Source organism: Dama dama, chromosome 23 (assembly GCF_033118175.1).
Source record: "Dama dama isolate Ldn47 chromosome 23, ASM3311817v1, whole genome shotgun sequence".
In the NCBI taxonomy this organism is placed as follows: Eukaryota; Metazoa; Chordata; class Mammalia; order Artiodactyla; family Cervidae; genus Dama; species Dama dama.
Window position 1 is genome coordinate 56,777,731 of NC_083703.1, and position 21,453 is coordinate 56,799,183.

At 43.8% G+C, this 21,453-nt stretch overlaps 1 protein-coding gene across 2 annotated transcripts in view; it reads right to left on the reverse strand.

Annotated features, from left to right (window-relative positions):
- The window catches only part of CDH26 (cadherin 26), a 52,511-nt gene that overhangs the window by 11,977 nt on the left and 19,081 nt on the right, over positions 1–21,453 (reverse strand). For both annotated transcript variants that reach the window (XM_061126900.1, XM_061126899.1), the window contains 7 exons: positions 13,391–13,538; positions 11,468–11,634; positions 11,143–11,271; positions 9,339–9,524; positions 7,846–8,114; positions 3,251–3,393; positions 460–699 (listed from right to left, as the gene is read on the reverse strand). In XM_061126900.1, the coding sequence (XP_060982883.1) occupies positions 460–699; positions 3,251–3,393; positions 7,846–8,114; positions 9,339–9,524; positions 11,143–11,271; positions 11,468–11,634; positions 13,391–13,538 (1,282 nt within the window). The remainder of the gene's footprint in view (positions 1–459; positions 700–3,250; positions 3,394–7,845; positions 8,115–9,338; positions 9,525–11,142; positions 11,272–11,467; positions 11,635–13,390; positions 13,539–21,453) is intronic.

Below are 21,453 nucleotides of genomic sequence, written 5' to 3' on the forward strand. Positions count from 1 at the left end.
CCTGCTTTCCTTTAGGGGCGCCTACACTTCCTGAACTCATCCCCTGTGTGGATCAGGAGGGGCTAAGCCCAGATCCCAGCCAGGTCCAGGTGTGGGCTCAGTACCAACCATCCAGCACATCTGCCCTCCCAACCCACACCCAGTGTTGAGCAGGGCAGGTGGCTCCAGCCTTGCAATGATGTACACCTTCTTGTGAGGCACCAGAAAGAGTCCCAGGGACTCCCAGCCGCCACGCTGCTATCTCCAGAGGAGAGCCTGCCTGCAGATGAAGGGAACACATAGCCAAGGTCAGGAGCCACCACCTCCAGGAAGTCCTCTGGGCACCCAGGTCTGCTGGGACACAGGCTTACCTGTCCCTTTCTTGGTGAGATAAGCTAGCACATTCCTCTTGGCCTGAGTCTGTGTGAGTCAGGTCTCTGTCCTTTTCCAGCCTTTCTCTCTGGCCAGTGTGATACGCACCCCTGTTTTCCCCTAGTCTCCACATGTCTCCTGTATCTCCCCGCGTGCTGTCCAGTTTGAAGGTGAAGGGGTCGGAGTAGGGCTCCAGGTCACTGTCCTCCGCCTCGATGAGGAGGGCCTTGTCTCCGGCAGACTGACAGACCTCCAGGTGCTGAGAGCTCGGGCGGAGCACGGGAGCATTGTCGTTGACGTCTGACAGGAAGAGCAGCATGGTCCCCGTGCCCGTCTGTGGAGGGACACCTGGGTGGGAAGGAGGGGGTGTCCCAGCAGGGCTGCTGATTAATTCCAGAGGTTGCCCCAGCACACAGACGCCTGCGAATGAGCGCTCTTGGCCTCTGCAGAAAAGAACCACTCTGCGGAGACACTGAAGCCAATTCCCTTTCTTTTTTTTTTTTTTTTTAGCGGAGTGCAGTTTATTACACCGGCGGGCCCAAGGCAGAGTCTCCTCTTAGCCAAGGACCCCGACCAGCATTTGTGAAAATCTTTTATACCCCATGTGTACGCGTCCAAACCCACTACCTTGAGACTTACATAAACAAAGGAAGGGTAAATACAACTACAATAACCCCATCATTCACGTGTTATGTGTTCAAACAGTCAATAATCAATAAGCCCGCAGTTACATTCCAAATAGTTAATAACCAATAAGCCTGTGCTTATATTCTGATAGATAGTGTCTGGAGGCAGCGGTGATTAGTGTCTGTTTTCTCTTCTTCAACATTCCCCTGCCCAGAGGGGGGTCTTATCCTTCCATTGTCATTCCCACAGGCACTAAGCAGAGAGTTCAGAGTCCACTGGAGAGGTGGCCGCGCACGATCAGCACAGACAGGCCTGAGATGGAGTCCAGGCCCTATGAATTCCTTCTTCATTCCCCCCTCTTGATGCTCTTAGTTTCCATAACGAGCATCATTTATTGAGATATATTGTACCTTAGCCCTCCTGCCACCCACATGAGAGAATGCTATCAACCTCTGGGTTACAAAATTCACGAGGCATTGTAGGAAGCAGGGCCCACAAAGCAGTATGATAAACAAGGCAGCAACATAGTCATACCATTGGAACACAGATCGTGTCCATCTTGCATGCAGATAAGGCAGGTTTACTGGAGGCTGGTATAGGCTAGGCTTAATTCTGCCATGGGCGAAAGCAAATCCTAATGTGCAACGCCGCATCCAGCCAACTGGTAACCATGGCCATAAGTTAAGCCCACAGAGCCACTGGGTCCCATTGGGGGCTACCCAGCGGATTCCAGGATTATATTTCCAGTCGGAACCGGGCCACTGAGCAGACTGATTGGGGTGATAAGTAACTTCCAAGATTTGTTTACATTGTTCAGGGCACAAATAACAATTCTTTTGGGTCTAGGGGATGGTCTCCAAATCCAACTTTCTGTTCTTTTTGTTCCCAGCAAATAGTAGCAGGGGCAATCAACTGTCCTTTCTCAGGAGTCATCCAGAAATATTCATCCCAGACCTGGTAGTATTGCTCAAGGCACCGGGAGGCCTGTCCCCCTTTTGTAAGGGAGCCCTTTTCCTCCTTAATTCTCATATATGAGGTATAAGCCTTTGTTATCTCCATAAGGCTGGTGTTCATGTTAAATGTAACCCTATGTCCTTGGCCCATTGATGGCTTCTTCTAACACCAGAGGGCAAAGAAAGGTTATGGTTGGTGAGAGACAGGAAAGTTCCTTTCTGTTGTTAAAGTCTTATTGCAAGGGCTGGATCTGTTTTCCTGCTTTTTTGAAAATCTGGGTAGGATAAGTTAATAAAACACTTGTTGAATGAGGTACAATTATCGAGTAGACGATAATATCAGCCATGGAAGTTGTTAAGGCAGGAGTGGGGGGGCTGTGGGGGATGGGTGTGATGTAGTTCTGGAGACCTCAGCTTCTATACTGGGTCCCCACTGTGATCCTGGTCTGGATCTTGCACTAGAGTTTTGCAAGGTGTCACCCCTGGAGGACACTGGGCAACAGGTTCTTGAGATCCCACTACCTTATTTCTAAAAACTGCATGTGAGTCTACAATGACCTCAAAATAAAAATTTATTTTTTTTAAACTATTCCACTGAAAAAACAGTGCCATTCATTAAAACATCCATAACAGAGTTATGGAACCCTCACCTAAAACCAATTAGGAACACAGATTTAATAGCTCCCTAAGCAACATTAATTATACAACTGTTAATTATGCAAATAGGATATACAACCATGTATGCTTGGGAATCTGGGTTCATAAGACAACTCTTATTACAACTCTAATTTACAGATTTTCTTAAATACAGTCATTAAAATTACTTGAAATATTTTATTTTTCTAGCTTTCTGCTTTGGTAGGTTTAGAAATACAGCCTTATGAGAGATTGTAGAGAAAAGTGTTAAAACATGCTGATAAAAATCACCGATCCTGGTTGATGACAAATTTGTCCTGCACAGTCACATTTTCCTGAGCTTATAAAGCGGTCCAAGTTCAGGGAAACTGCCCATGTTTATCATATGCAATTGGCTTTGACAAAGAGCTAGAGAGTTGTCTTATGAACAGATGAAAAAGATGCTGTGGTGGGGCTGTGTCCTTATCAGGCTCATCGTCTCTAAATGAACATCGCCCCTCTTTCTATGGCATAGCCCCCTAGTTTGCCATTTCAAGAATTATCAAAAATAATCATCAATATGAATGCACAATGATAAAAAGTTTATCTCTTTCCCAGTTGTGCTGAAAGACACTCACCTGTGTCATTTCCCCTTAGGAGCAAGAAAACATAGCCCCCTCTGACAATTCTGGGTCTGTGCTTACCATCATCAATAGCATGAGCGATGATTACGTAAATGCTGTCATTGACATGAGGAGATTCACGGTCAACCGGCTTCACAGTGATGACCACCCCAGAGCTCTCGTCTATGCTGACCCAGTTTGCGGGATCATAAGCCAGTTTGTATCTTGCAGAAGAAAACACATGTAATTTTTAAAATTAAAAAGTTACATTAAGAGACAAGTCCAAATATACCACAGCAGACACAATTCCCATTGTGAATCTGGGAAATTGTAAGAACCTTTGTTAGGAGTGTTCCTGGCTCTGATGAAGGCCCAGAGACCTGAGACCCAACCAGAGTGTCAGATCAGTATTCACTGAACACCAGGTGTCCTGTCCTTGTTGGGCTGCACATAACTCTGTCCACCTCAGGGAAAACATTTCATCCTGGAAAAGAGCCAATCTTCAGTTGCCTGCAGGAGCTGGTGGCTTCATGTTAAACCAAGCCCGCCCTTGCAACAGAAGCACAAGACTATGTTACCCCTGGAGCCTAGAGGATTCACACGTGGGTAATACAGCCAGGCAACATGGCTGTCTACATCCTGCTTCACCTGTGTGCACCTGGTAACCATTTTAATGGATGAGCACACCTGGCCTTCCAGAATTCCCCAAGATCTGTCAGAGTCAGAGGGCAGCCATCAGAACCAAGTGGAACCATCGGAACCCAACCTACCTGCTGAGAGACCCAGAGAAGGAAAGGCCTGGACCCACAGGCAAACAGAAAAGATGTCGCTCCCCAAAACAGTGGAAGACACGGGGTTTCATGTGCCTTCTCTTCCTCATCACTTAAAGGCCCTGGAAAAGGTCAGTAACTCTCCCTGTCTGATATTTGTCAAGTCAGGGTTTACAAAGGGACCAACATACTCTAGGGACAGGAATACAGCCCTGAATCAGATTTGGGGTCTCTGTGGGTATCCCCCAGAAGAGGTCCAGGCAGGGACTAGGGGCATCGGCATCATCTTGGAACTTGTTAGAAATGCAAATCTCAGTCCCAACCCCAGACCTCAAAATCAGAAACCCCAAGGGTGAGACCCAGCAAAGGGCATTTAACAGGCCTTCCAAGTGACCATGATTCATACTGCAGTTGGGCCTCTTTAACTCAGCACTTGCCTGCATAGACCTGTGGTGGTCTGGAACTCCAGGTTAGCTGCCCCCAAGGAGGTAAGAGAGAAAACGGAGAAGCAAGCATCAGGAAATTTTTATAATCAGTGGTATTACTGTGACCACCAAGCACATGATCATGTTTTTGTAATTTATCTTTTAATATTTTATAAAATTATTATTCCACAGTGAACTGGAAATTTTAAAAAGCAAAATCTGGTCCTTCTCAATGGTTAAGTCAAGAAGCATTGCTCTAAGGAAGAATCTCAAACTCTAGTGCCCACAGGGGGGTCCCGAGCAGGTGCAAGAAATGAGCAAAGCTGGTCGGATAAGGATTGGTGTCAATTGATGAGCGAGAGGTCAAAGGGACCTCTCCCCATGCCCCCGATGATCATGACCCTGTTGGACACAGACCCAGTAATGCCAAATCTTCCTCTTTTTCAAGAATATTCAGATAATTCAGGTTGTTAGCATACTCTTGATTTTTAAATGCTTGCAGCTTTATTATCTCTTTCTTTTTATTGCAGTAAAATGTACATAACATACAATTTACCACCTTCACCATTTTAAATTGCATTTCAGTGCGATTAAATATTAATACATCACACTGCTATGCAACCATCACCGCCATCCATCTCCACAGCTCTTTTCATTCTTGTAAAATTGAACTCTATGCCTACTAAGCAATAACTCTCCATTTCCCCTCCTGCCAGGCTCTAGAAATCACCATTATATTTTATTTCTTTATGAGATTTGACTACTCTAAGTACCTCCTATAAGTGAAATTGTACAGAATTTGTCTTCTTGTGACTAGTGCGTTTCACTTAGCATAATGTCCTTAGGGTTCATCCATGTTGGAGCATATTGCAGAATTCCCTTCATTTTTAAGGCTGAATAATATTCCATTGCATGTATGGACCACATTTTGTTTGCCCATTGATTATCAATGGCTCCCTGGGTTGCTTCCACATTTTAGCTATTGTGATTAATGCTGCCATCAACATGGGTGTACAAACATCTCTTTGAGGCCCTGTTTTCAGTTCTCTTGGGCATGTACCCAGAAGTGGAATTGCTGGATCATATGGTAATTCTATTTTTAACTTTTGGAGGAACTCCCCTACTGTTTTTCTCAGAGGCTGTATCATCTTATATTCCCACCAGCAGTGCCCAAGGATACCAATTTCTCCACATTCTCCCCAACACTTGTTTTCCATTTTTTGGTTTTTTTTTTTTCAATTGGAGGATAATTGCTTTACAATGTTGTGTTGTTTTCTGCTGTACAACAGTTTGAATCAGCAGCTGAACTGAGGTGGTTCAAATCTGATGAACCTAGAGCCTGTTTTCTGTTTTTTTTTTTTTTTTTTTTTTGATGGGTGTGAAGTGATGTCTCACTGCAGTTTTGATTTGCATTCCCCTCATGATTAGTGATGTTGAGCATCTTTTGTGTGCTTGTTTGCCACTTGTATCTTCTTTAGAGAAATGACAAGTTTTTTGTTCGTTTTTGGATCAGGGTGGTGGGGTTGCTCTTGTTGAGTTTTCGAAGTTCTCTATACTTTCTGGATATTAATCCCTTATCAGATGTATGACTTGCCAGTATTTTCTCCCATTCTGCCTTTGTACTCTGTGGATAGTGTCTTCTGATGCAAAAAAAAAAACGTTTCGGTTTTCATGAAGTCCAATTTGACTATCTTTTCTTTTGTTATCTGTGCCGTTGGTGTCATTTCCAAGAAATGATTGCCACATCCAGTGTTGTGAGGTTTTGTCCTAGGATTTCTTCTAATAGTTGTATTATTTTGGGTCTTAACACTTACTTACTTGATCCATTGTGAGTTAATTTTTTAAATAATTTTATTTATTTGTTTTTGGCTGTGCTGGGTCTTGGTTGCTGCTCAGGCTTTTCTGTTAATTGCAGTGAGCAGGGCCTACTTTCTAGTTGTGGTGCACAGACTTCTCATGGCAGTGGCTTCTTTTGTCGCTGAGCACAAGCTCTGGTGCACGAGGGCTTCGACAGTGGCACCACCTCTAGAACACAGGTTCAATGGTTGTGACGCATGGACTTAGTAGCTCCACTGCATGTGGAATCGTCCCGGATCAGGAATCAAACCCGAGTCTCCTGCACTGGCAGGCAGATTCTTTACCGTTGAACCAGCAGGGAAACCCTTGAGTTAATTTCTGTATATGCTGTTAGGTTTTCTGTTTGTGTCTTTGGGTATCAAGAAAGCCTCTTGAAGATAACACAGAGTCAGATCATGTGTTTTTTATCCATTCTGCCAAGCTCTGTCTTTTAATTGGAGAGTTTAATCTTTACATGTATAAATTAATTACTGATGAGAAGGGAATCAATGTCTGTTAATTTTTTGCCCACCCCGGCTCCCACAGGCTGTGTATCCAGTTCCAGGGACAGAGCCACAGCTGCCTTGCACGGGGCTGGATGTGAGGGAGGTACTGCGCTAAGAGCCGAGATGAACCACAGTGAACCACGGTTTGCACTGTCTTCCCTGGAAGTTGCAATCCTTCCACAGATTCCTGAGTTCCAAATTCAGTCCATCAGACAAATTCCGCCAGCACCGTCATTGTCCGGATGGGGAGACTGATTCCTGGCGCTCTCCACTCTGCCACCTTCCTGGGGATTGTGGCAACTTCATTTTTAAAAAACAAAACACTAATCAATCCAAGTCTCCATCAACAGATGAATGGATAAACAAAACGTGGTATATACACATAGTGGAATATTATTCAGCTTTAAAAGGACAGAAATTCTGGCACATGCTAGAGCATGAATGAAACTTGAAGACACTATGCTAAGTGAAATATGCCAGTTACAAAAGGAAAGTCTGTGTGATCCCATTTATGTGAAGTACTTAGAGTAGTCACATACATAGAGACAGAAAGGTAAAAGCTTGTGCAGGGTCCTAGAGGTGGGGGAGCATGGCGGGGGTGGGGGGTTGTTTACTGGGTGCAGAGTTTTAATTTGGGGAAATGAAGAGATGGAGGAGAGATTTTGCAGATGGGTGGTGGGGAAGGTGCAATGTGACATACAGTATAAATGTACTCAATGTCCCTGAACCACACACTTGAAAACAGTGATAGTGGTAACTCTATGTACATTTTGCCACAATTGAAAACACTTCTCTGGCCAGAAGCCACAAGGCTGCCAGTTTACATTTGGTAAATAGGGACTGGAAATACATAACAAATTATTTTAATACAGGAAAAAGACTGTAAAATAATTTTGTGCTCTATGCAAAGGAAATGAACAAGTGAATTCCTCCCATGAGGGTCAGTGGACACTACAGAAGGAAAACTGCATTGAACCTGGGCTAGGGGAGTTCTGGGGTGGGTGACTTATGGCATTTTCACAACTAGGATGGAGTCGCCCTCCGGAGCACATAGAAGGAGCCAGTTTCAAACAGGAACCCTCTCTGGCACGTGGCTAATTCTGCATGAACTCCCATCCTTCCCACTCCAGTCTCCCCACCTTATCTTTCCAGCGGTTCTATCTGGATCTGTAGCATTGAACATTCCCAGCCGAGTCCCCGGCCCTGCACCATCGACCTCACTGACGATGAAGGTCCCCGGGTGGAAGGTGGGTGGGTCGTTGGCATTGGTCACCCGTACACTCACGATGGCGCTGGCTGAGGCCTGCCGGGGCCTCTGCAGCTGCCCCCCTTCACAGGAGAAGAGCGGTTCTTCGTTCTCCACGGCCACGACCAGGCTCCACGCTGGCTGAGTCTCATGGTCCAAAGGCTGCCACCCCAGAGAGAAGGTTTCATTAGCCCCCGTGGCTCTGCTGGCCGGAGGGAGCCTCTCAGCGTGAGTTGTCACTGCTAACTCAGCGCCTGTGGCTTCTGTGCTTCATTTACTATTTACATTGTCTTTGATAATGATCAAAAGACAGTTGTCAGCCCATTTTCAAATCATTTATAGAGTTCTTTTTTTTTCCCCTCCCTCCTCCTGGTTGGAAAGAGCCACCATCAGTCAGAGGGTAATGAAAAATGCAATAAAAACCATAACCTAATGAAACATTAATGTGACAACTCTACTGAAAAAACCCTGTGGCGCTTAGGGAAATATGGATATTAATGATCATAGCTATTCAGGGGACAAAGTGGTCAGTGACTTAAAAGGGTTGAAAGACTAGGAATATTTGGGAAATCCAGCCCCAGGCCTTTGGCATGGAAAACCCACAGAGCCCTGCTATTCACAGCATGGTATGGCCCCTCAGCATCATCTGGGAGCTTGTTACACTGACAAGCAGAGTCAGCCCCACTGCAGATATACTCATTCAGGTCTGCCTTTGAAGCTGACCCCCAGACTGACTCATTTGCACTACACCAGAGGCAGTGGTCATTCTAGGGTCTACCGAGAGCAATTAAGACTAAAGGCGCTGGAGTCAGACCGCTCCAGTCAGAATCCCTACTCCAGTCATGTGACTTCATGAAAACAACCCAGCCTCTCTGGGCTTCAGTTTCCTCATCATTAAATGAGATAATAATACTTTATTGCAGAGCCATCTCTCTAGTAGGCACAGCAGGCATAGTGCCAGGAGCCCACAGTATTTTTACGGGTCCATGCAAATGTTCTAGTTTCTTTCAAACCCAGAAGAAAAATGAACTCATGGGGTTCGAGAAAATGTCGTAAATGATTTTATCACATCGGGAGAAAGAAACACGTTAGGGACTACATAAATCTACTAAATTTTGTCTAAAACAGAGCCAAAGAATTTAATGTTGAAGTAACTGGTCATATCTAAAATAATCTTGAATACTGATATGATTTTGATGGGAGGAGCCATGAAGGCAAAGAGCTGAGGATCCATGCAGCCCTGCGTTCCTCACTGGCCATGGTGACTTGTGACCCAGCAGGACATGTACTCAGAGCATGTGGATCATCTGTTGGCACCTACTTCATTGTCAGGAGTCCTACAGAAAGGGCCTCGGCATCTACAGCCACCTGCTCGGATGCATTTACCTTGATAACACTTAAAATCCCTTCATTGGTCTCAGGATCCGTCGAAATGTCAAAATGTCCCTCTTCGTTGCCATTCGTTATGTCGAACTTCACTCTCCACGCGGCTGTAAATGGTGAATCACCATCTTGAACCCCGAGACGTAACACACCCTGGCTGGCCCGGCCTTCCGAAATCTGAATGTTATACTGAGAGAGATGATCGTCATTGTCGTGGAGAAAAAGAAACACAGTCGGAAAAGAAAACAGAGAAGAGGAAAGAAAACATAGAGAGATGACAACTTGGATGCTTCTCCTATAATTGAACTTGACCACTAAGGATCTGGAAGCCTGTCTGTTACAGCAGAAAACGTGTCAACAACAAATATCTCGTCCCTGTGACTGGATGCCCAAATAACTGAAGAGCTGTGTAACTTTAAAAGTGCCCTTCTATCCAATGCAAGGCACCACTTTTTAAAATAATAGTACACACCTTAGTTTATGCTGCCTACAAAAATCTAACTCTACTAAAATAAAGCTCTTATGTATTTTAATTAAGGTGATAATCTTTCTAATACATAACAGATCTTTAAAATAGCTCCTTATTCAATACTTTTGGTGACAAGATAACTTCTCTAGCACACCAAAATAACAATGTGTATTTTTTCCAGCCCTACTTTAGAGAGTATAGCTTTTTACTAAGTCGGAGAAGGATTTTGAAACAAGACTCAGATATAATAAATATGTTTCAGTTATTACACACTGTTAAGTGAGATGCTTTTATTGGAAATATTTATACTTCGGTTTATACAATTAATGTTTTTAAATGACACAGAAAATAAGTGTTTGTAGCATTTGTTTATTCAACAAAGACTGTTGTGTACCAGATTCTGGTTTAGATGCTGTGAACAAAACAGCAAAAATCCCATCCCCAGGGAGCTGAGAACTGAGTGTGTGTATGTTGGGGGGTCAGGTTGGGAATTTAACCAGGTCATCAGAAAGACCTCCCTAAGAGGGGTCAGAAGAAAGACAGAAATACAATGGATGTTTTCCTCTTAAAAATTCATATGGAAGAGTGAAAAATTAAGAAGCTAAAAGCAGATCATGACGGGTTTTTATTTCCTCTCAGCAATCTTCTGCATTTTAAGTGGTTTTGTATTCACAAACTGATTGGGACAGTGAGTGCCAGCACCTTCTTCAAGCCTGAGGACCTAGCAGCCTGTGAAATCTTGTGTGGAGCCCAATATACAAACCAGGTGAGCTGGGGAAGGCCTGGCCCGAGTCTGCCTGCCCATCTTCTTATTTCAGAGCTCTGAACATTGTGGGTCAGGCTAGGGACAATTGGGCATGGTGGCAGACATTTCTGGTTGTGATAACTTGGGATGCTACTGTCCTCCAGTGGGCAGAGGTCAAGGATGCTATTGTTCAACATGCTTACAGGTCACTGGGCAGCCCCTCCCCACTCTCCCTATGCCTTCCTTCACCTCCAAAACATCAGCAGTGTGGAAAGTGAGAGGCCCTGAAGTGGACGGAGCCTGGATCCTCCATCCTCCCCGAGCCTCTGCCTTCTCACCTGCAGAATGGAAAATGCGGCAGCTCCAACCAATGAAAACCTAGGGATTCCTGTCAATACTCTGAACACTGTTCTGGCACAAAATAGTAACAAATGTAGGCTCACATAATTGCCATTAACTGGTTCCCTATCAATGCAGTTGACTTCTTGATTCTAGCTGAAGTTATTTTGGAGATTGCCTGTATCTTGGGTGATGGAGGAATTCCCTCAGCAAACAGAGCCTGGGGCATGGAGACTGTTCGTGTGGGGACTTACGTGGTCCTGGGTGAACCTGGGCATGTGGTTGTTGCTGTCTTGCACACGCACATGAACCGTGGCTGTGGACGACAGCGGCGGGTTGCCACAATCCCTCGCTCCAATGACTAATGTAAACTGAGGCGCCGTCTACGTGAGGAGGAAAAGGTAGGTGAAACCCTTTACACACGGGAAAAGGAAATCTAATACAGAAATGTTCCATTTTAGCAATTTCAGTAGCCAATCTGGCCACAGAGGGTTTCTCACTGCAAATGCAAACCCTAAGTCTGGGGCTCAGAGAGGGAGAAGCCATTTTAGTTTTCCAAAACAATAAAGTGCACATAACCTCATAATCTAAGCATCCTGACAGTCGTATTTCTCCACTAACACGGTCAATCCGGAAACCACTCTCTCTCAGTACCGGTGTTTGAGAAACAAGGAAGTAAAGCACTTGAGAGTTTGGAGTATTTTCTTGATCCAGATCCAGTGCTAACATCTGAAAAACAGGTTGACCTGGAAAGAATTTTTTAAATTGTTACTATTGGCCAACAGCAGCCTATCCAACCAGTAGGAGAATGATTCTTTGCTGAATGGCACTGGGGCTTACACCAGAATGGATTGAGTATGTAAATATAAAGGTCAAGCTATAGACATACTAGACAAAATGAAGAGGGATATTTAAATCGTCATAAGGTCAAGAAGGACTTTCTAATCATGATTGCAAATACAGAGGTTTAAAGGACAAAATCAATAGATCAATTTTTAAGTGTGTGGCAAAAAACTATAAATAAAAGGAAGGACATGATAGACCAGGAAAATATATTTGGAATACATGTTGGCAGACAGAGATATAGACATTCTTAATGTCAAAGGAGGAGGTTGAAGTCAAGAAGAAAAAATGACAATGACGCTAACAGAAGTGGACAAAGAAAAGAAACAAGCAACTGAAAAGGGAACTAGAAACAGCCAGGAAAGTTATCACATGTTCAAGTACTTGGTAATCAGAGATGAACAATACACTAAGCCCTGTCATATGCTGCCGGGCTATGGATAAATTGCAACACTGAAGTTGTGTGTGTGGTTTGGAGCAGCAATTCCACTTGTCTGAATTTGTGCTAAGTAGGCAATGCTTGAATGGCACACGCTTTTAGCTCAGATATGTTCACCAAAGCACGTTTTGTAAAAATAACAAAATGTGACAATGAGATGTAGATGTGCAACAAAAGAAGATTGGTTAAAAATCTTAAAGCACACCCATAAAATAAAATATGACACACAAGATGCTCTAGGAGAATACTGTTAGGTTATAAACAGTAAAATTGCATTTTTAAAGAGAAAATTCTTAAATATGCACACATAAAAAGGCATGCTCATATATTTGTGTGTGTGTGTCAGTCACTCAGTTGTGTTCGACTCTTTTTGACCCCATGAACCATAGTCCACCAGACTTCTGTCCATGGGATTCCCCAGGTAAGAATCCTGGAATAGGTGGCCATGTCCTTCTTCAGGTCATATATTTATACATATGTAATATAAACACATATACATTTTGTACTATGATAAAGATGAAAAAATATGTAGATATACAAATATACATTTGTAACTATATGTATAAATCTGTGAATATATACACACATATAAATGTAACATACCATGTGTGTATACACACACACATATGTAAAGTGCAAAGAAAAATATTGAAAGAATATAAACTAAAACATTAACAGTACTTATCTCTAATTGGTAGCATTAAAGATGCTTCCTATTTTAGTCTTTTTGTTTCTTGGAATTTTCCAAATTTCCTAGAGACTGTTTTGCAAAATAAATAATGCTTTTTGTTATTCAAATAGATGCACATTTTAATGAGGATGGTTCGGGTTTCAAGACTCACAGAATCGTAGCTCAGTACTTTTAGATGCTATCTTGCTGCCATTTTACAGATGTTTACAGATGAGAACTTTGCAGCGATACGCAGGATCCCACCACCAACCTCTGCTGCTGCTTCTTCCTCCATTCATTTATTTTAGGTTGATATTTACGGATTAGCCCTTCTAACTGACAATGTCCACATCATTTTGCTGCTGATACAAAATGAAGCGTGGAGACCTCAAGGCATTTTGCTCTCTTCCTGGGCCTGTGACCTTTGGGATGTGAACAGTGAGAGGCCTCCCTGAAGACAACTAGGACTGAGGCACCCTGTCACTACAGAAGCTGGAAAACCGTCATGGCACAGAGAAGACAGGGACCCCCTCGACCCCACCATGCACACCTGCGGCGTGGTCCTCCTTCACACTGATGTTAAATTCCTTCTCAGGGAACTCGGGAGCGTGATCATTCACATCACTGACCCTGATGTTGATAATCAAGGATCTATCCACGATGTGCCCTGTTAAGCGATGGGCAACATCACAATAAACCTAAGAAGCAGAGAAACCATATTACTGTTGCAGAACCATTGATTTGATGGCACGAATCCCATCCCAGTCAGTAATACTGTGTGCCCTGCATCAGTATCCTCCAAAGACTGAAAGTTCCTGAGGGCAGGGGTCACAGACTCTCCTTCACCCTGTGACCCCGGGACTGAGCGCAGACTGGTCACTCAACAAGCGTTTGTAGGACAGATCAATGAGCTGACTTGAAAAAATACTTTATTATTATTATTAATAGTAGGTTCAAATCTCAATTTCTCCACTTGTATCAACATAGGCAAGTTGTTATGAGCCTCAGTTCCTACATACTATATGTCTTGTGATGAGAAGTAAGCACACAATTGAATATTGGTGAAACGTTGCAGAGAAGACACTTAAGCTTTGGGGAGAGGGAACATTTAAAAGCAACTAGGACTAGGAATTCCCTGCAGCTCTAGTGCTTAGGACTTAGTGCTTTCACTGCCATGGGCTCACGTTTAATCTTTGGTCAGGGAACTAAGATCCCCACAAACCCCACAACCAATAAATAAATAGACTAGGACAGCTATGGGCTTCCTTGATGGCTCAGCGGGTAAAGAATCTGCCTACAATGCAGGAGACACAGGAAATGAGGCTTCAATCCCTGGGTTGGGAAGATCCCCTGGAGGAGGACGTGGCAGCCCACTCCAGTATTCTTGCCTGAAAGATCCCATGGACAGAGGAGCCTGGTGGGCTTCCATCCAAAGGGTCGCAAAGAGTCCAACACAACGGAGCAACTAAGCACGCGCGCATGCGCACACACACACACACACACACACACACACACACACACACACACACAGAGTATAATAAGCTAGAAATCATTAAGAAAGATAATTTACAACCCCAAGTGTTTGGAAGTTAAGCAAAGCATTTCTAAATAATGTACAGATCAAAGAAGAAATCACAATGGAAATCAGAAAATGTTTTGAACTGAATGGTAATTAAAACACAACAAATCAAAATGCATTTTCCTCTCATCACTCAAATATCAAACTCAGACTTTCTCTGCGTGCTTTGATTCTGTAGAAGCTGGCAGCTCACTGAAAGCTTGCAAAAACGATTGTTTACAGACACCCAACCATTTTTGTGTTTGGCAATAGGGATTTTTGAGATGTGCCTGTGCTGTAACTTCTAGGTCTCAAATTCCCTGTTGAAAGCATGTTACCAAAACACTTTTTCCTGAATTATACTCTGCTTACACAAAATGTTTAGTGAAATAAACATGTGGTTCTTTTATTCTTCACATCAAAGGCTTGGGTGTGAAGAAGTAACCGGAAGTCTTTCTGACAGTGTGGTGGTGTAAAAGTTTCTGCTTTGGTAGCGTTCCTGGAGACTTCAAAGTCTTGTAAAACTTAACTCACAGTGAATCAGATTGGAGAAGTATTTATGGAATGAAAAGGTAGAAAGGAAATAAGCCACACATTTGCCACTGACAAAGGAACAAACATGGCCATTGATCTGAGGGGTCGTGATCTCACAACGTCTTGTGTATGTCCCTGATTTGTGCCCCATAACAGAATCACTGTCAAAAGCAGAAAGCTCATGGGCCACGTCCGTCATTCTGCCTCAGCCAAATCACATCTGTAAGAGATTTAAGAACTACATCATCACCCACTTACACAAAACAGCTATTACATGTGGAAACCAACAAAAAGGCTGCCTGAACCACAAGAGCCTTGATTCTGTTTTTTGAAAATAACAGTACCCATCCCAGCACTGACTAATGATTGCTTGCTGGAAAGGGCATTCTCTGGAACTGCTGAAGATGTAAGTGAATGGAAGCATCTTGAGAGGACAAGTATTCTTAGACAACCCCCGCTGCAGAGATCCTCCCATCATTCTGCTCTGAGCAGATGCTAAAATTGGTGTGTGTGCATGCATGCATGCATGCGTGTGTGCAACGAAAGCTGGGAATCCTTGGGTCCTTCTGTCTCCTTGAAAGCCAATTACACCCTGTTGTTACCATATTTTTTGCAAATGATTATGTGAAGTTGTGCGTGCATGCGTGCTAAGTCCTTCAGTCAAGTCTGACTCTCTGCGACCCTATGGGCTGAAGCCCACCAGGCTCCTCTGTCCATGGGATTCTCCAGGCAAGAATACTGGAGTAGGTTGCCATTTCCTACTCCAGGGGATCTTCCTGAACCAGAGATCAAAACCACATCTCTTGCATCTCCTGCATTGGCAAGCAGGTTCTTTACCACTAGCACCACCTGGGAAGCCCCATGTGAAGCTATAAGGACACACAAAATATTAAATACAAAAACATATTAGCACCCCAATGTTCATCACAGCACTGTTTATAATTGCCAGTTATAATTGCCAACATGGAAGCAACCTAGATGCCCATCAGCAGACGAATGCATAAGGAAGCTATGGTACATATACACAATGGAATATTACTCAGCCATTAAAAAGAATTCATTTGAATCAGTTCTAATGAGATGGATGAAACTGGAGCCCATTATACAGAGTGAAGTAAGCCAGAAAGATAAAGACCAATACAGTATACTAACGCATATATATGGAATTTAAAAAGATGGTAACAATAACCCTATATGCAAAACAGAAAAAGAGACACAGATGTACATAACAGACTTTGGGACTCTGTGGGAGAAGGCGAGGGTGGGATGTTCTGAGAGAATAGCATTGAAACAGGCATACTATCAAGGGTGAAACAGACCACCAGCCCAGGCTGGATGCATGAGACAAGTGCTCAGGGCTGGTACACTGGGAAGACCCAGAGGGATCGGATGGGGAGGGAGGCGGGAGGGGGGATTGGGATGGGGAACACATGTAAATCCATGGCTGATTCATGTCAATATACGGCAAAAACCACTATAATATTGTAAAGTAATTAGCCTCCAACTAATAGAAATAAATTAAAAAAAAAAACATATAAGCAAAAGCAACATTCTTAAGTCCACTCCTGAGGACATTCAGAGAGCATCTTCCTCTAATGGTTCATTCAGGAGGATGGTCCATGAGATTGCCTCAGCACTAACGGGGCAATTGGTGCCAACTGTTGAAGGCAAAGTTTTAAGGGACGAGGCACCACTGTCTTAGTCATTTATCTTTAGGGCAGAAGAAACAAAAAGTGACTCAGAGACCACATCAGAGGGATCCAGCAATGACCCTGCCCCCTGAAGAGTGAGCAGTTCTCCAGTATCACAAATGCACCTGTTGTGTCAGGGCAATTTAGAGACTGTTCATGCAGAGAAATCACTGTTCTTGCACAAGGTCAAAGTGTTTAAACAGAATCCTTAATTTTCATAAAATTTAATAAATATTTAGTCTATGTATATTGACAGTAGACACTACAAATGCTCACAAGGACATAGATGCAAGGTGGTCACCTCTGTGGAATCAGATCAGAGAAGAAATTTGGGAGTGAAGAGAGGTTTTTAATGACTATACCATTAAAATAAATAAGTAAATAAATTCTTATGGAGTTTTAAATTCCATAAGAAGCCTTTATTAGCTTTACACCTAAAAAGTAAGATAAGCAATAGGAAAGTCTCATTCACTCCTTGTGGGAATGCAAGTGGTGTAGCTACTTTGGAAGACACTGGCAATTTCTTACAAAACTAAACATACTCTTACCACACAATCCAACAATCATGTTACATCCTGAACATGGATGTTCAGTTTTATTCATAATCATCAAAATTTGGAAGCAACCAAGATGGCCTTCAGCAGGTGAACAGATAAACAAAGAATGGTACATCCATAGTATTCCACAATGGAATATTTTTCAGCAATGAAAAGACATGGAGGAAGCTTCAGGACATATTGCCAAGAGAAAGAAGACAATCTTGAACAGGTGACAGACTGTACCATTCCAACCCTATGATATTATGGAAAAGGCAAAACTATGAAGACAGTAACAGGATCAGCAGTTGCCAAGGGCTTTGAGGGGAGGAAGGAATGAATAGATGGAGCACAGGGGAACTTTAGGACAGTGAAATCATGATGCCAGAAGGGTGGGTACATGTCACTATACATTGCCAAAACCCAGAGAATGTACAGCACAAAGAGTGAATCCACGTGTAAATTATGGGCTTCAGTTAATGATTAAGTATGACACTGGTTCATCGATTGTAACAAACGTCCTATAGTAATGCAAAATATTAATAACAGAGGAAACTATTGGATGAGTGGGAAAGTGAGGAGGTATATAGGAACTCTGTGCATGCATACACGCTGTGTCCCTTCAGTCATGTCTGACTCTTTGCAACCCCATGGACTGTAGCCCACCAGGGTCCCTTGTCCATGGCATTCTCCAGGCAAGAATACTGGAGTGGGTTGCCATACCCTCCTCCAGGGGATCTTCCTAACCCAGGGGTCAAATTCGCATCTCCAGAAGGTGGATTCTTTATCACTGAGTCACTGGGGAAGCCCGTAGGAATTCTGTACTTTCTACTTTTCTGTAACCCTAAAGTGGTTCTAAGAAATAAAGTCTATTAATTTTAAAAAAGGGCCCCTGCTTGCAAAATAAGGCATAGGCAATCATATATGTATTTTTTTTCATATATGTAATTTTAAATAGGTCTACTCTGACTTGCTACTGAATCTCTCATTGCTTTAGGAAAAATAGTGATTTTATTTGTTGAAGACTGCAAAGATTTCGGGGAGTCTGCAGAGAGTCAAAAGGAGCACCAAGGAGCTCTCAAGCCAATGACCCTTTATGGTGGGAATGCTGGTTTCTCCTCTCGAGGAGCCTCTGATGACCAGGTGCAGAGCCCTGCTCAGGGACAATGAGTAGGTATGGGGTTTATTGCCAGAGAAGAAGCTCCAGTGAGGCCCAGGGAGGGTGGACTCGCCCGGGGCCTGGTTGAGCCCTTACGTAAATCAGCTCCTTTCTTCTTTCATAAGTCCTGGAGGGAGGCTCCCTTGTATTCCTCCTCTGCCACATTTTTCAAATATATTTATTTATTTGGCTGCAGTGAGTCTTAGCTGCAGCACACAAAGTCTTGGATCTTCTTGTGGCAGGGGAGATCTTTAGTTACAGCATATGAACTCTTAGTTGCAGCACGTGGGCTCTAGTTCCCTGACCCGGGATTGAACCCAGGCCCTCTGCCCTGGGAGCACTGAGTCTTAGCCCCTGGACCACCAGGGAAGCCCACCTGCTCTGAATTATTTGAGAGGGTCCATGGCTGTCAGGCTCAGAGCCTAGAGGCAGAGCAGCCCAGATTCAAGTGCAGTTAGGTATGGGGTCGACTTGATGGTGCCACCAGCTGGTACTTCGTCTCTTCCCTCCATGGCCCCAGAGTCCGGAGCAAGCTGCTTCACCAGACAGCTGCCTTAGGACCCTGAGAGCTTCAGACAGCCATCTGCCCCACCCTCCACTTTTCCTCGTAGCCCACATGGCCTGCTCTAGTGCGCTGTCGGTACCTCCTCAGGCCTTTATCCCAGCAGACTTGCTGCTCACTGATCAGCAGCCACCTTGGTGGTCCCGCTCAGCGTCTTAAGATGCTGTCCCGGGCCCCATGTCCACTCTCGTTCAGCTCTCTCCTCTCCCGCTATGAGACAAAGGATGCTGCGAGGCTGCTAGTCCTGAACTTGTCTGCTTTGGGGACTCCAACATACATTTTTAAATTTCTGTGCAAGCTAACTGGCTTTCTCCAGCACTGTTTCCACATGCTCCTCCATAACTTATGACGGTGCTGGCAAAGCTCTGCTCCTTAATCACCCTGACTTCTGGCTCTAAGTCTGTGCCAACTATAATCCTCCCACTTAAAAACAAGAGCCACATGTTTGTTTTATGTTTATTATTTTATGTTCCATTTATTATCCTAAAGCTACATCTGAGACCTTTAGTTCTGAAAGATGCCTGAGAGGCATAAGTGCTATTTGTTTTGGCAAGATGCTAAGAATTTCCACGGGCTCAGAATCACAATGGGGAAAGGAAATGTCATGGCTATTCTCCGCCCTTTTAAAGGGTTTTCAGACTTTTGTTACAGCCTTCAGATTTATATCCTTGGATAAACACACCACAGGGCATTGACACGATAGCTACATGAAATTACATGTACAAGATCCTTTATCCTAGACACAAGCATATAGAAAGAAACATCTTAAATGCCAAACACACAATACAAATTCACATCTATGCGTAAGTTAGAAGTAGGTAAAGATAACTATGTTGGGATAAAGAGCCACAAATAATTATTATGAGGAATGTAAAAAGGTGACTTTCTTGAGTGTACTTGTACCCTATGAAATTGAGCATATTTTGATAGAAATAGAAAAGATCTCTACACGGAAAAAAGACTTTTTCCCTCTCAGTCTTAAATCTTCTAGCAATTCTCAGTTGGTGCTGCTGCTTTCTTTTTTAGAATTTTTTTTTTTTTTACTTATTTATTTTTTGTTGTTCTTGGTCTTTATTGCTGTGCAGGCTTTAGTCCAGGTTCAGTGAGTGGGGGCTACTCTCTAGTTTCGGTGCACACTGGCCTCTCATTGCAGTGGCTTCTATGTTGCAGAGCTTTAGAGCGCAAAATCAGTATTTGAGGTGCACAGGCTTAGCTGCTCTAGGGCATGTGGAGTCTTCCCAGGCCAGGGATCAAACCCAGGTCTCCTGCATTGGCAGGCAGATTACCGCTGAGCCACAAGGAAAGCCCCTGCTACTGCTTTCTTGTAGGTTTTTTTATGAGATTAACCAGAAATTGGCTCCTCCCATCACCCCATTACCTTTGGAACACAAGTTTTAGCCAGCTTTAGTGTCTCCTTTGCTATCTGCAAGAGTAAGGCAGTGCTGCTAGAGCCGTCTTCTTGCCAATACATTAGGCTTACTGAATTTTTAATAACATCCTGTCCTTAAGGACAGTCAAAAAGCAGTAGTAAGCATTCTTAAAGAAGTCGGTGGCTAAGCTAGAGCACTCGGTTTGGGTAGTTGCACCTATGACACTCTGCTTGTCCCACCTTCAGGTCTGATAATCCTTAGCGGCCTGTCTCAGGTCTTGCTAACCAGTAGCTAACCCCCCTGGGTTAGTCCCCTATGACTTTTGCATCAAGCTGGGTACCTATGACAAGAAATGTATTCTCCTGCAGTTCTGGAGGCCAGCACCAAAATCGGGGTGTCTACAGGATGGGTTCCTGCCTGGGGCTCTGTAGACTGGCCCACTCGAGGCCCCTCTTCTTACTTCCCATGGTGTCAGCGATCCTTGGTATTTCCTGGCCTGTAGACCCATCACTCCAGTTTCTGTCTCCAGCTTCCCATGGTCTTCTCTTCCTTGTCTTTCTCTCTGTATCCAAATCTCCCTCCCCTTACAAGGATGCTGGTTTCTAGACTAAGACCTAACCCAATTCAGCATGGTGCTCAGATGCTCAGTCATATGCAACTCTTAGCGACCCCATGGACTGTAGCCTGCCAGGCTCCTCTGTGCATGGGATTTCCCAAGCAAGAAATACTGGAGTGGGTTGCCATTCCCTCCTCCTTGACCCAGGGATTAACCCCGTATTCTTTACCACTGAGCCACCTGGGAATTCCGAATGCCAACCTTAGTACGTTATTAAAGATGTTAAAAGCATTCAAGCAACAATAACCAAAATAAAACCGCCCCAAGCACTACATGTTTTGTTCCATCCTTGCACAGCTTGTGCCTGTTAACTGTTGTATCCTAGCTCCTCCACAGTCAACCTTCAGAGGCCTGGGGACCAGCAGCAGCATCTCCTGGGAGTTTGTGAGAGATGCAGGAGCTCAGGCCTGCTCCACCTACTGAAATAGAACCTGCATTTTAGCCAGATTCCTAGGTGACCTGTTTGCTCAGTAAAGATAGAGAAGTGCTGTCCCAGGGTCCCCCTTATGACTTTATATTCCATCTTATTTTAATTATTTATCTATCTATTTATTTTATTTTTGGCGGAGCTGGGTCTTCACTGCTGC